Raw genomic sequence first — 15,868 nt, 5'->3', positions numbered from 1 at the left:
CAAAACTGATCTTGCTGTTGTACACGCCGGGTATATATTTAATATTGATATTCATAATGTAGGCTACATAAGCCTACGGTATTATATACATTTCCATGGGAATCTGAATAAAGGTAATTTAACCATACAGCATACTAGTTGCTAAACTCATTATTTCGCGTTCATTATAAGTGCAGATTAATCATTTTAAAATGGCTAGGCCTAGCATATAGACACACGCCTACCTATGCCTCCTGAACTACGCACAAATATAGCGTGTACCTGTAGTAATACGTATAGATTATAACCAGGGAAGAGTGAATTTCACTCCCTCTGCTTTCTTTCACAAACCGCGACTACCGACTCAATTTCCATGTTTAGAATCCCATTTTCCGGTAGCCTGGGTACGGAAGGAAAAGACCAGCTTGTCTGACACTTCTGATTTTGTACACAATAGGTTTTTCCAATACTCCCATCATATCGATGAGGATCGATTGAAATATAAAACACACAAGCAAGGCCCATCCATTGTATATCTGCCCATATCACAGTTTTATTAGCAAACCTATTTGATAGCAGTCAAGTCACTGGTATGTAGGCCTACCATTAAATCGTATTATTTCTTTCATTAATACACAATTTAAGTGCATGATTTTAAATATAAAAACATTTATATTATTCTATAAATTATCATTTTGTTTAGAATCATATATGGATGATGGTAGCAACGTAGGTGCATGTGAAAAACATAATTCTGAGTTTTGCAATCGTTGGCGCTACCGAGTATCCCCACTCCTCAACCTGCAGCTGGGAATGACGTCACGATCCTCTAAAATGTCAAATACTGCACTTCTCACAGCAAGTGGATTGATAATCGTTTGTGTTGGATTATATTATATTTGGACAAAATTTTCTAAAAAAGAGGTTCGAGTTTAACTATATTTTCATAATTTAATTGAAAATCAAGACATAATTATTATAAACATATTTTTATTTATTTATTTATTTATTTTATTTATTTAACAACATATTTATACAGTATTGTGATCAGTCAGCAGCACAACGATATTTCAATTACAGTCATGATGTCAATGATAAAATAAAGCATATTATTACTAATAAATAAACTAATACAATCGTTATTATTTTGTTGACGAAAGGATGAGCCCATGCTGATCTCTATTTGGAGTGGTGAATCTAGCTTATTTCGTTTCATTTACTTTCATTGCTATATAATATAAATATCTATCTATTTTAAAGTCTCATTTTTCCATATATACAGGACAAGAAAGAAAGATATCGTAGTAACGAGAGACACATCTCTTTTGATTGCGTAGTAACAGTTAACGAACCTGTTCCGGCATTCATAAAGAACTGTATCGAAATCATCGAAGAAAATGGTAATTATCGTATAATATATAATAGAGCTGTAGCTTGGTGGTAAACATGCTTGCCTTCCAATCCCAAGGTCCAGGGTTGTAACCCACGACTCTTTCATCTTTCAACTCCACTCTCTAAGTCTCGAATGAGACTTAGTTTATAAGCAAGATAAATTATTAAATAGTTTATCCATCCTGTAATTGGAGAGTCTTTTTGTATGTGTATGACATTTTAAAAAAAAACATTACCAGCCAGCAAGCCAGCAGACTGTAAATAATGCTTATTGATAAATCAGCTCCATGATAAAATGTTGTGGAATGGGGACGAAAGGTTGATAATGACGCTGTGACGTAAATGATTACATGATTAAGGTACCGTAATACTGTCAAATATAAACATTTTTTTTTTAATTTATTTTGTATTTCATGCCTTTGTAGGAAGAGAACATCGCAACATATACCGTTCCTCTGCCAACAAGAAAAGAGTCGACAGAATATTAGACAATATTCAAGGTAACATTATAGATCTTTTGATGAATAAAGCGCGGTGATTGAGCTTTTTAGACATAATTTTCATTATTATCACAATCTAAAGATATGACTGTCAACAAGAATCAAGAATTATGATAATAATTTTTTTTCACACTTTTAATCAAAAACTCTCCACTTAATAATTCATCCCCTACCACTTTGCCTTTTTGATAATCATCCTCTTATTCAATTAGCGGCTTTTTTCTATTCTCTCTAAAGCTCTGTCTACACATCAAACTGTTTGACAAAAAAGTGTGATGTGGCCAAATAAGATAGCGACGTGCCCAAATATGTTAATGATATGACATCATCGTGTCCATATGGACACATCACATTTTTTGTCACATACAATGTGATGATGTAGACAGAGCTTTAGAAAATTTCAGATTGTTCTTTTGTCCGATTCTACATTGTCTCTTCCTTACTTATTCCCTTTCTCTCAATCCCTATAAATTATAACAAAAGTTACCTTATTCTTTCAATCCTCAGATGCACCAACTTTGTTAGGGCTAGAAGATGATATTGATACCATTTGCTCTTGTCTAAAAGCGTACATTGCCGCTCTGTCAAAACCTCTGATACCATCTGAGCAGCAAAACGAATTCCTCAGAATATTTACAGGTAAAAATGATTAGATAAACATTTTTCTAGAATAACAATTATAACTACAACAACAACTTTGTAGTGTTTGCGAAGATCCTCCATTAAAAGAATGTTATCTTTTTACATGCACAATGAGGAGTCAAATCGAAAGATTAGGTGACTGCTGTGCAACCATGTTATTGGTAGTTCCTTATAAACCAACAACTAGGTTTACACCAAAGAAGTTATAAGTTCCATTCAGACATTTCTTACTAATGGTTAATGAAGCACCAATAAAACAATAAAAATGACACATCTCTAAAGCTCTGTCTACACTATCAAACTTTATGTGACAAACAAATTTGATGTGCCTATATATGGACATGATGATGTCATACCACTACCATATTTGTGCATATCACTTCCATATTTGGGCACATCACACTTTTTTTGTCAAACTAGTTTGATAGTGTAGACAGATCTTTATCGCTATGAAAGCAGTCGAAGAAAGGGCGAAATACAACATTTTATAAAAATCCAAATGAAGAATGTAAATAATAACATACTTTTTACAGGTACAAACGAGCAGGAATCATTAATGAGAATCATCCCAGAAATACCTACCAAGAACAGGAATGTGTTAGCCTCCCTCATGCTGCATCTCAATAGGTAGTATTGTTTATTAGTCCATAACAATGCATCTGGTTTTAATTTTATGATAAACGGCCCATCATATTTATCATCAAACCACACCACTATATACTCCTCGTGCGTATAGATCATCATAAACTCTCCCTATACTATCAAACTTTATGTGACAAACAATATTGTGATGTGCCCATATATGGACATGATGATGTCATATCACTACCATATCAAACTTTTTTTGTCGAATTATTTTGATATTAGACAGACCTGTCCCGATCACAAAAGCATCATACTCGTCGTGTAGTCATTGACATCATCATCAAAATGATTTGTCATAATTATTTCCATCACAATCATCATCAACACAAAAATAATCATCTTTGGTTTTATCACCATCTGTAAAATAATAGAATTGTCAATCAGTTAGATTGCCTCGTGTGAACACACCTTATCATTTTTATTAACAGAATTGAGAGTATGAACGCAACTTCTTCCAGTTTGAATCTTGCAATTTGCTGGTGGGCTTCGTTACTCCATCGAAACTTCACTGCTGCCGAAAATATGGAACATGAATCGCCGCGTTTGATCGAAATGATATCAGCAATGATAAGCCATGCAAACCAGTTATTTTAAACGAAGTAGATTGATTGTAAAACTAAATTGTGGAATAAAAGTTATTAATAACAACTTTGCAATGAAAATGATTTGGAAAAAAGAAATTAAACTCAATTGCAACAACAATCAAAGTAATCATAATACATTATTTTGGGTTTTTTTGTGCTTTCCAGCATTTTTAGAAATAATATACAATTTTCTCAATGTTAGTCTTTAGAATTAGTTTTAATTTACATAATCATATTTTCTTTCTTTTTAAATTTAAACATCCAAACTTCTATTTAATATAAATTTCATTTTTTTCACTTTAACTTTGTAAGTTCTTCGATTCTTATACTTTAGAACGATAACGTTATGACTTTTATTATTGATATGTATCGTATTTATTTTAAAATCAATTAACATGAAAGCAGTTATTAAAACGTCTTTTTTCTTTCTTTTATTCTTTTGTTTTGTGACGTACGGGTACTTTTTAAAGTATTTTTTCTTCTTTTTTTGTGACGTACCGGTATTTTTTTACTTCCTATTAAGTACTACCTACTTAAAAGTATCGAACATTTAAAATGTATCAAAAAATATCTTAAATAAACGATGTACAATTATAAACAGTAGTTTTAACTATAAACAGTGCTCTTAATTTAAAAGACAATTTCTTTTTAAAAACCAAGCCAAACAACTTTTTAAACTATCATCATAAATTGTACTTTTATGCAATTAAAAATCATGTTAAAATCAAGTTTAATCTTGTTTTTATTACTTTTGTTTTTCTATTTAACTAATCCATTTGTTCCCTCGGGGAATCAATTGTATTTCAAACTTTTCCGCTACTCGAATCATATCTGGCTCTGATGGTTCAGTGCTGGCAGTAAGTTTACCTGCAGGTGCAGCTAAGCTGAACCTTTGTAGAAGGGCGCCAAGAAGTGTAAAAACCATCATCTTAGCGAACTGTTCTCCTAGGCACATTCTCCTACCAATTGAGAATGGAAGGAAACTAGGCGGTATGTGGATGTTACCTTCACTATCGAGGAATCGGTCTGCATGAGAAAATAAAATAACAATACAAAACGTTTATCATCAATAAAAAAAAGGTAATGTAATAATTTCAATAGAACATGCTTCCCTGAATGTTGAATATTGTATGTATATAACTATGTAACGACAGTGTACAATTCACCGTCTTCGAATCTCACTTCGACAGTACTTATTCTCATCATAATTAATCAATTGTAGAAAGTTCTATCACTGTATTTTAATCAAAACCCGACCACCAAAAATAGACAATTAACAATATCAATTTATTAATCGATAGGTTAACTGATCGATCTGGATCATTAGCCTCCTCCTCACCTGGATTGAATTCAGCTGGTGAGGTCCATCTGGATGGGTCATGGTGAACCCACCACAAGTTAGATAACACCATCGTTCCTTTTGGTATTTTATACCCACAAATTCTACACAAATAAGAAAGTACAGGCCTTTATTTAGTTTGTTCAGCTACTAAAATGATCGTAAATGACATTACATGAGCATATAGTTCCACTTAAATGCTTTCCACTGTCGACATTATACTACTAGTTATGTATATAATATTTCTTGGGGATTTTTTTCTTTTCTTTTTTATCTGTCTGTTTAAATATCATCTTTGTCTATATGCATTCTGCTTTTTTTTAAACATGCCTTCTTCAACTGTTATCGTTTATTTATCTACATCATGTTAACTGTCTTTTTTGAAGTAAATAAATGTCACTTTGAATTTAATTGAATTGAAAAAAAAAGAAAAAAGTATTATTGATTAGAACATGATGGCTATTTTTAGTTAAACAGTATAGGCTATATAATAGGCTAAACAATTATGGCGTTTATCTTTTCTTTTATTCACATTAATATAATATCTAATATCTTCTCACTCTGTGTCAGTGATGGTCTGATGGGGTCCATTTAGAGAAGAAAATGAACTATGACGTAAGACTTCGAGAACTGTAGCTTCTAGATACCGTAAGTGGCGCCTGTTTTTCCAAATCGGATATTGGTTTGGCGAGTTCTCGTCCAGTTCATTTTGTATCTTAGTTTGTACCTGTAAAAAATAAAACAAATGTATCATAAACTATGATATTTTTCCTGGTTTTAAAATGGATCCTTTTTTTTCGATGGAAGAAACGTCACATTGTAAGACGACAATTACACACGAAGATTTATTCCGTGTTTTTATATGCAGGGAGGCTACCAATATAACTGTTACAATCAATGGTAGAGTTCTTATATTTCGTGAATTACCTCTTGGTTAACGGTTAGATATAACATTGCCCATCTCACGGTTTGAAATGTGGACTCGAACCCACTAGCAAACATTTCCCACGATGTCATAACCACTTCATCTTCAGTCATACCAAGGCTCAAGAGGGCGTCAACAAAGTCTCTGACGTTGTCAGGTCTGTAGCTGCATTTGTGACGTTTGAATTCTCTCATAAAAACTTTTTCCCGGATGGCAATCAGCTGGTCAATCAATAGCTGTCGTTTATTTGGAAAGATCTAGAAAACAAATAATATTATAAAGATAGCCGATCGATTGCGATTGCGACGAAATATATTTTTTATATAAAACCTTAATTAAACACCGTACTTTGCTTTAAACATTAAGTTTTATACCATTCTTAAGATCGGATCAAACAACAAGAATACCATTACCAGTTATATCTAAAGACCATACCGTACCTTATAGTAAAGTACCGTACTATAGGCGAGTACGGTGCTTGAGCGAAAGACAGTTTTCCACTTAGCCATATAATCTCTTTTCGATCGTGGTAGAAGTCGACGGACGGTCCGGCGTATATCTGCAGGTTCGAGTGCACGTCAGAGCACTTACCTATATGGAGTTATTAAATTCCCCCTATCGATAATTCCCCATGTTAGATAATTTGAGGCAATATACTACTGTTTCCAATTGTGGCTCCTATAGACCAAAAAAGAACGTTTTATATTCTACAATACCCAACAGTTTACTGACCTTTAAAAATGGGAAAACATCCACAATGTCACCTGGTTTGAGAACTAACTTCAGGTTATTATTCGCCTGAATGAGTTCCTCTAGTTCAGGATCACCGTCTTTATATCGTACACTACATGTAACATTCATAATAATATTTGTGATCACAACTCCTAACATGCCACTGGAATCAAACGCGTTGCGTTTCATGTTAAACGAATTCAGTAACTCATCCACATCCTTGAACACCCCTGCACTTGTATCTTCAAAATAACTAAGAAACTTTGATCGAAACGCTTTTGTTGACGCGTTTTTGCGTTTCACCCAAGATGTAGAAAAATTTCGGAAGGCAATACCTCCGTCGCCTCGCGACAACCTGCCGATTGAATATACATGCGGACGACCAGAGAAATCATCTCTTCTCAAGACAAAGGCTTCTCTAATAACCTCTGGACTATTGAGAACTAGCACGTCTTTGAATGCAAGTGACACCATAAAGACTTCTCCATATTGTTTAGCTATTTGCTGTAGCGCGACGTAGGGCGGCACTTTCTTCATGAAAAGGTCGATGTTGCCAAGTATTGGGTATCCTCTTGGTTTTGGTACTTTGTGCTTTCCAGTAGAATCTGCGTTTGTTCGTAAATAGATAAATAAAAATAAAAGGCTGACTAAAATCAAGGAAAGCACTATTCCTCTTTCTTCTAAGGAGGAACATAATAATGTTAAAATCATAACTATGCTGATAACGCTGATATAAAGTTTGCGGTATGATGTTGATAAAGCTACTCAATTACCAGAACGAACATATAAAACAAGTCTGTTCACTTATATTTAAGAACTAGAATAAGAACGCGCGTAACCGCTAAGTCTGCTATACAAAGATATTTGCATATACCGTGGGTAGGTCTACTCACATCTGGCAAGTGTATATAAGCTTACCTTTAAATTCTAGTAAATTGATAAGTCTTCCTTATCTCTAGAATTCTATTTAAATTTCTATTAAATATTATAAGTAAAATATAACGAGGCACAAGAAGAGCGTTTAATGCATGGTTGCATGGTTTAATGTGAACTTTTTTACAGTAGACCTAAGTCAGTATAAAACTGAAAAAATGAATGACGTCACATAATCTGAATGAAGGCTGATCAGCCGATCATCCACGCGACTTATTATCAAAATACCGTGTTTCATTATTTCAAAGAAATAAATAGGGGTAACGGTACGCGAAAGATGCATTTTGTTGTTTTGACAAGCATTATTATCCTATAAAACAGTGTAGTGCTTTTGTCATCAACATTTCTCACTATCAATGAATCATTAATATATAATTTTTTCGCAAGTATTCTCAAATGTACTTAGTATAAAGAACAAATTACGTCAGAGTAGGGCAAAACATTTAATTACTCAACTCCCTTACGCAAAGCTACAATTACAATCATTTTTATATTATGATAGACTTGGACCCTACATTTCGCAGTCTGACAGCCGCACCTCCTCCCATGTAGGCCTACCAGAGACGACAAAGACATGTTAAATTAATTAACATCATTAGAAATAAAGTAATGGATTTCAGATCTTGTTATTAAAAAATGTGTTGGAATCTCTATAATTACAGAGAGTGTAATCATGTAACGTATTATAAAAAGGTGTCTGGCAGTAATATCTGGGGAGTTCTTAAATAATAAATGTCTATCCACTGATGGTGGAACGCGAGTGGCTTCAATTTGTCTGGATTTCCGTAGTGAATCCTTTCATATTAGGCTTCTAAAACCCACTATAATGGTCAAGGCTTCTTGAAATATAATATAAAGACGAAAGTATAACCAGAAGAGGTGCTATAATGTCTTTTTACTTTTTTTACATTACTTTGAGGGCGTGCTTGTGATTCTTTTGTTTTCTCCGCCGTCGTGTGGTGGTTGAAAACGATAAACAATAATGAATCTGTCAAGCCTCCTAATATTGTAGATTTATCGTCTTCTCTGTTAGAAGTTAACATATTTATTCGATAGCTATATTTATTTTACGACAACGATGATTTTTCGTAAGTATGTTGTATTTTAATTATTTCCTGTTTGTTTTTTGGCCACAAAGTGGTACCCCTCTGGATCGACTGAAATACCGGCCAGGCATGCATGGCTGGGCGGGGGCTGGGTGGAGAGCACTGAATCAAATGAAACCAATTGAGGGAGTTTAGGCTTAGCAACTCAGCTCTGATACTGATAATATGTACTGCCCATGTAAAGCATTAAAACATATGAAATACATTTTGAAGCTTGTCCTGTAAATTTAAAATAGTTAGGGCCTATATTATAGCCCACAAAATGTTATGTTTTATAATGATAGTATAAATTTATTTTACTCTTTATTAAAACAGAGATGCCGTACTTCTTTAATAACTCCTGATTGATTTTTCACACCTCTACCTCATTCAATCGATTGAGCATAACTGTTGTACGATTAAACTTGACACGAAATATGGCTGCAGTACAAGATGGAATTGAGAAGCAAGAAAAACGTGACTCATGCGATTACCAAAATTACGCATTTCCCGAGAACTTACAAGTCGCATTTTGTGAAATGAGGCAAAATGAAGATATGATTGATGTAAGCTTGTGTGTCGGAGACCATGAATTCAGGTGCCACCGAACGATTCTTGCCGCCGGAAGTCCGTACTTCCGTGCAATGTTCACCAATAATCTACGCGAGAACAGTGAAACAAAGATAGTATTACAAGACGTTAACCCAGTTATGCTTGAATTGATAATTAACTATATCTACACATCAAAAATAATTATAACAACTCTTAATGTTCGGGAACTTTTAGCAACTGCGAATTTCTTCCTATTCAAATCTCTTTTAGCTGCTTGTTCGGATTTTTTAGTACGTCAACTAGATTTAACAAATTGTTTTGAACTTCACGAATTCGCAGATCTTCATGGTTGCGTTGATCTGAAAATGTCCGCTGAAAAATTCATTCTTCAAAACTTTGTGAAGTTCAGGAACGATGAACAGTTTTTGAATATTAGTCCTGTACAGATGAAAGAGTTTATTGGCTCAGAAGATGTGCAGGTGCAGAACGAGAAGGAACTCTTTGATATCGTTTCTGATTGGATTTTACACGATAGAGAAAATAGAGCGCAATACCTACCGCAGATTCTTTACTTGATTCGTCTACCAGTTTTACCTTTAAAGACATTGTACGAAATACAAACTGATGATTTAGTGCAAAATACCGACTGTCAGGAAATAGTTGCTAAAGCGATCGAGGGCGCTTCTGGGCTACAGCAAGTTAAACATCCGTGGCGAAGACCTAGGAGGTCAAGCGACTATACAGAAGTGATGGTTGTTTTAGGTGGAGTACAAATGGCGAATTTAAAACAACGGAATAAGTAAGAATATTTGCATGGAAATAATTGAATCATTTCAAGAGTTATTCAGTATATTGTAAACCTTTTTTAAGTCCGGTTAACACTTAAAATTATACAAAAACAATAAAAAATTATGAAATTAACCAAGCTCATTTGAGTTACTACAGCGATGTTCTATTGCTTATGCTGCAGTATTTCATTTTCATTTGTTATATTGTATGTTGTTGTATTGATATTTTAGTCAAATAAATAAACAAAACTACAGAATCACAAGAAGCATAGAAAATACAATTAGATTTTTTTATTCTAAACATTTTTCAGTTCTGTTCAGTTTTATTCAGTTCACTCAAAAATACAAAAATAATTTATAGAGCTGCAAATGTCTCTTCCAGAGTTGGACATAGCAATATTAAAAGGTTCCTTTTTCTAAATGAAATACAGTTTATAAATTTAAGTTCTCTAATATCTTCTTTTATTTTCAGTATTTCATCGTTTTGTTGTGACCCTACTGTGACACTAGATTTACCGTGGAAGAAGTTGTCAATGATGCCTTTTTCGTTGAAAAGCGTAGTAATGTACGATGCCGTTGTTTATTACAATGACATCTACATTACTGGCGGTTATGATGGCAATCGTACCAACCCTGTACCATCTGTATGGAGGTATGACACCCAGAAGGATACGTGGGATACAGCGCCACCATTAGTCTTAGCAAGGTTGGTGAGGTTAAGTTTATTCTCTAGAAGACAGTGATTAAAATCCACTGTTTATAAGATATTTTTTACACATGGTAAACTGAGCATGTACAGTATCCTTACCATTTTATTGGTTATTACACTACAGTACATATCACATGCCAAAAATTATAATTATTGGTAGCATTCCAATAGAATGTTCAGCTTTTTGTAAACATTTCAAGAATTTGTACAACACGATATTGTTGACTGATCCATGTTCAAAATCCTCTAGTGTACGCTGTCTCTAGCTGAATCACTGGCTTGGGTCATTCCTTCAGTAGCTTCCTGGCCTGGGCTAACCTTCAACATTCATTCAAAATGGAAGTAGCATATTAATTGAATAAAAATTAAATTTAGAACAAAAGCAGATATGTTTTGTTTTATATTATATTGATTGTTTTATTTTAAAGAGACAGATGGAGCCAAGTTAAAATTCAAATTCAATAATTTCATCAAATGACATACAAATAATACAGAGTATAAAATAGAGAACAAACCTAGAAGTAAACTTGTCTCAGTTGGCCCTTTAACATGGTTACAAAAAATGATAAGAACAAGTGAGAATATGAAGCATCAGTAATAATATATGATAAAAATGAAATGTTTAATATTTGAGTAAAAGATATTTCTTTAATTCCTTCTTAAATTGAACAAAATGAACAGTATTGCATGCTATTTGTTATACTCTACCATACTTGTACATTTTGTTGTTTAATCACATAACTAGCAGATCTATTAAAAATAAAATGTGTTTCTTTATTTAATAGGTACCAGCATTGTTCAGCGGTTGTTGCGGGCAAGATGTATGTAGTAGGGGGATTTGACAAGAACTCAAAACTCAACTCAGTTGAGTACTTTTCACTTGAAACTAACAAGTGGCAACTATGTCCACCAATGAAAGAAGCTGTTGCATTTCCTGCTGTCTGTGGCTACAAAAGAAGATTATTTGTGATTGGTGGGTTGAAGCAGGATGATTGTGTGTATGATAAGATCCAGTGTTTTGATGTAGACACCAAAAAGTGGACGGTCATCTCTACATTGACCGTCAAAAGCAAAGGTAATTTTTTGTTAGTTTACATGAAGAATTAATCTATCTAAAATAATACTGTCTTTGGTCTTTAAATATAATATTATGTCTGTTGCAGTACATGCTTCACTATTGCAATAAATAAATAATATCATCTATATATGTATGCATTATTTTAGTGTAACCTATATTCTGTATAAAGCTTGGTTCCCACTGGACGCAACACAAGGACGTAAGAGCAGCGCAAGTAATTTGACCAATCACAAAGTGCTGGAATATTCAAACTATCGCTTGTCATTGGTCAACTTGCTTACGTCCTTGCATTGCATCATAGTGGGAACCAAGCTTAAAAGTTGCTACTGTATAAAATAAAGTTTTAGGCAATAACAATATTACTGTATAATACACCAATAGTAATACCTATTAAGACAGATATTATAGGCCTAGAGACCATATCACATGTTAAATTATATTGAAGAGTTGAAAATTGTCATTTTCTAAAATGTTTTACATCCATAGTGAATCATAAACATGGATTTCTACATTAGTTTTTATTTATTGTTGTACATTGCATTTTACAGCTTGCAAGAGTGTGGTGCTAAATGAGATGATATACATAGTTGGTGGTTCAAGTACTGTAGTACAAGTGTATGACCCGGGACAAGATAAAGCATTTGAGGTGGCTCCACTACTCAGCAGGCATATATGTACTAGTTGCACTGTCATAGATGGTAAGGGCTTTTTTTCATACATCCTTCAGATGGAATGTAAAGCTGTTGATCCTAATAATATACATAAAATACACATATGTACGATAAAGCATTATTTATTCTTTATACTGCGTGGCCTCTTCAGTTAAGGACTGTTCTCCCAGGGGACCTAGTGTAATAGTACTATGATGAATTTGAGACAGTGACTGTGTGTGAGCTAGTAGTACACCTATTCGTCTCGAAAGATGTACTAGGTTCTTTAAAGTGGACCTACGGTTTATAGTCCTTATCTGAGAAGACTTGTTCTAGCACCAGAACCATGGAGTGTCGAACCTCCAACCCTTGCCGATGTTATGGCTACGTATTATGGTTCCACTGTTTTAACCGCTCGGCCACTCATTCAAAAGAATTAGGGGATCTTTGTGTGTTAACCATGGTAGACGCTGCACTGTGATGGTCATCGGTCAGAACGAATACCTATCGTGTATTTTTGTATTTATTTTAGTAAATTCAACTTATTTTTATCGGCAGGTAAAATTTACGTTGCTGGTGGTGATAACATGACCGATTCTGAGAATTGGGATGTGATAGAATGTTTTGATCCGGCCTCTGGTTGGTGGACAGTCGCTGGCAAGCTTCCGTTCTCCATGTGTTGGCATAGTGCATTAACTGTGATTAAAGAAAAGGGCCCTTTCATTAATTTAAATGAGGTGTTCATCTCTAAAGGGCCAAGCATGCTTTTTAAGACTGTATATAGTGGTATAGAGGGTAGGCAAATAACCTTTGACCCCAGGTAATAAGTAGAGTGTTTCTGCAATAATTAAAGGTGCTAAAATATCTAGTCAATTTTACATATGAAGAAAAAACATGGTTGAAATACAGGTTGTCAACAAACACTCTTTTTTATTGTTTCTATTAATTCCTTTTTGTAATGTATGATGTTATATATACAGTAGACAACATTGGGCTGGCCCAATATAATTTTCTGGAGTACATCTTAAAGAGTAGGCTATGATAATTCTGTTTTTAGAAGAGTTTATGGTTTCAAATGTTCAGCTATAAGTAATACCCCCTTCAATAAATAACATTATTTGGTACAAATACAGGAATGGTGCTAAAAAGAAATAGTAGTTTAGGATGTATTTGTGTACTATGCACATTGCTGGTAATAATTATTGTTGGAAATATGAAGACTTTTTGTGACCAAGCGTCTGGTCTGGTCTGGGCATGTGTAGCGTTAGGTAAACTCATGCATGTGTACAGTAGCATTGGGTAAATCTGGGTAACCGGGCATATTATGTAGCATTTGGTAAACTCATGGTGTGGATGGGGGTCTGGATAACAGGGGATATTATGTAGCATTGGGTAAACCTATGGTGTGGACAGAGGTCCAACTAACAGTGCATGTGTAGCATTTGGTAAACTCATGGTGTCGACGGGGGTCTGGGTAACAGGGCATGTGTAGCATTGGGTAAACCTATGGTGTGGACAGGGCTCCTATTAACCTGTGTAGGATCGAACCCTACTTTAGACATGCCAGGTAAACCCAACAAAACCACCCTGAACGTTCCTTACACAGTCATTGATATGTCAAATGCAGCATCCCTATTTCATCAAGTTATACCATAGTCGGTTTTCTAATTATTTGTCAAGAACTGCCAATGGTTTGATTGATTGAGTTAATGCAAGCAGTATGTGTGTGTAATTGATGTTTTGCATGCTTGATTTTGTAATGTATGTCAATATATCTACTCTACCAAATGCATAGGTTTTGTTAATACTTAAATCATGTCCCAAATTATTCTACTGCAGTTTCTGCAGTAACTCCATATTGTTTACTAATAATAATTTATTTGGAAGCTACACTTTTGAAACAGTGGCACACTTCTTGAATGAAGGTGCGTCCAGAGTAAGTAAAATAAAAGTTAGAGAAAAAAATATATATATGACGTATACAATTATTTGGCAAGCTTTTTGGATAATCGTACATTGAAACAAAGTATATGTGATTGTATTATAAATAATATAGTTACTGCAGTAAATGCAGTGGAATAATGTTGACATCCCTTTCAGTTGAGTATATTCTTGTCCAACACATTTGTTATAATATACTTTTATGTAGCAATAACTTGTATTATATATGTGTATAGTTCATTCTTTTAGACCGAATCGTATCTAATTGCTATACTCGTTTTATAAAGCCTAATATGCAGAGGTTTTTTTTAATAGTTCAGTAATGTATTAAGAACCGTACTATTGAGGAATGTTGTATTTAAATTTTATGGAGAATAAAAGTATTGTATGGAATCGTTTAAGATCGTATTTATGTAGCCTACTTTTACTGGACTCGATTCTCCTTCTTACTCACCTCCTGTTTTTGATGTCGTCAATTTTATGTTTAGCGCCCTCAATTTTAAGAACACCCGCGTTATATTCTGTTATATGTCAGAAAATTAGGAACAAATATAAAACATTTTGTAAAGAGATATCGATGTTGACTGTCGATATTTTAACATAATACCATAATGATCATGGTGATTATTGTCATTGAAAGTCATTGAAATGATGAAAATGACCTTTAATATTTATTATATTAATATATAATTAATATGAATATTGATGCTTGCGCTAAACTAAAGTCTAATTCTTTATTTAGACCATGAGGTACAATAAATAATAATAATGGTTTTATACAGGAAAGAGGCACAAAGGTATCTTAATAAGCAATGTATCTTGAAATTTGTATCTGAAAAGTAAACCAACTCGATCGATGATTGAGCAAAAACGGATCGTTTTACCAATTACTCTACATCAGAACAATTAGCTACAGTTGTTGTATAAAGAGTATTCCCCTCCTCGCGCAACTACAGTACAAACAGAGCCATATATATAAAGAGTTACGACATTGAAAATTAGAAGCCATTTTTGTGTCAAAGAATTCGCACGCTGAGGGCGCGCGCGTCTCTTTTGTATAGCGTTTTCCTATAGTTCATGCATTATTTTTAGATTTTTTTGTCTATGAAATAACGCTTATATTCCGTTTTTATTTTAGTAATTAATTTTATTAATGGTATTAATTTGGTAACATATATATATTGTGTCTATAATAACAAAAGAATAAATGCTAGGGCCTACATGCAAGTCAGGATACATCAAAGCATGAACCAATACAAAAAACACACAAATTCACCCCTCTTTTTATACAGTATATGGCTCTCTGTGTGTTTTTGACACAAACTTTCAGAGACTCGTTCATCATTTCATTTGTAATAATTTACCTTTATTATTTTAATATTGTTCATACCCTA

At 33.8% G+C, this 15,868-nt stretch overlaps 3 protein-coding genes across 4 annotated transcripts; 2 read left to right on the top strand and 1 right to left on the bottom strand.

The window, feature by feature from the left end:
* Positions 1–4,170, top strand: LOC144854050 (rho GTPase-activating protein 35-like). The gene is made up of 7 exons (XM_078711933.1): positions 1–113; positions 683–903; positions 1,262–1,379; positions 1,797–1,871; positions 2,379–2,510; positions 3,047–3,140; positions 3,587–4,170. The coding sequence occupies exons 2-7, from the start codon at positions 691–693 to the stop codon at positions 3,750–3,752; spliced, it is 798 nt and encodes a 265-aa protein (XP_078568059.1). The 5' UTR covers positions 1–113; positions 683–690; the 3' UTR covers positions 3,753–4,170.
* Positions 4,171–4,505: 335 nt separating this feature from the next.
* On the bottom strand, positions 4,506–8,714 carry LOC144854520 (steroid 17-alpha-hydroxylase/17,20 lyase-like). The gene is made up of 6 exons (XM_078712471.1): positions 8,585–8,714; positions 6,739–7,418; positions 6,009–6,263; positions 5,642–5,808; positions 5,082–5,185; positions 4,506–4,768 (listed from the first exon to the last, which is right to left on the bottom strand). Exons 1-6 carry the CDS (start codon positions 8,712–8,714, stop codon positions 4,506–4,508), a joined length of 1,599 nt encoding a protein of 532 aa, XP_078568597.1.
* Positions 8,627–14,867, top strand: LOC144853641 (kelch-like protein 24). 2 transcript variants are annotated; one of them, XM_078711383.1, is made up of 6 exons: positions 8,627–8,763; positions 9,093–10,107; positions 10,569–10,802; positions 11,591–11,880; positions 12,432–12,581; positions 13,092–14,867. In XM_078711383.1, the coding sequence occupies exons 2-6, from the start codon at positions 9,194–9,196 to the stop codon at positions 13,355–13,357; spliced, it is 1,854 nt and encodes a 617-aa protein (XP_078567509.1). In that variant the 5' UTR covers positions 8,627–8,763; positions 9,093–9,193; the 3' UTR covers positions 13,358–14,867. The 2 variants fall into 2 exon arrangements, with proteins under 2 accessions (XP_078567509.1, XP_078567510.1); XM_078711384.1 differs by having other exon boundaries at positions 8,637–8,759.
* The last annotated feature ends 1,001 nt before the right edge of the window (positions 14,868–15,868 follow it).

This window comes from Antedon bifida, chromosome 10, assembly GCF_963402885.1.
Source record: "Antedon bifida chromosome 10, ecAntBifi1.1, whole genome shotgun sequence".
In the NCBI taxonomy this organism is placed as follows: domain Eukaryota; kingdom Metazoa; phylum Echinodermata; class Crinoidea; order Comatulida; family Antedonidae; genus Antedon; species Antedon bifida.
This window is presented reverse-complemented; position numbering and strand designations above follow the sequence as displayed.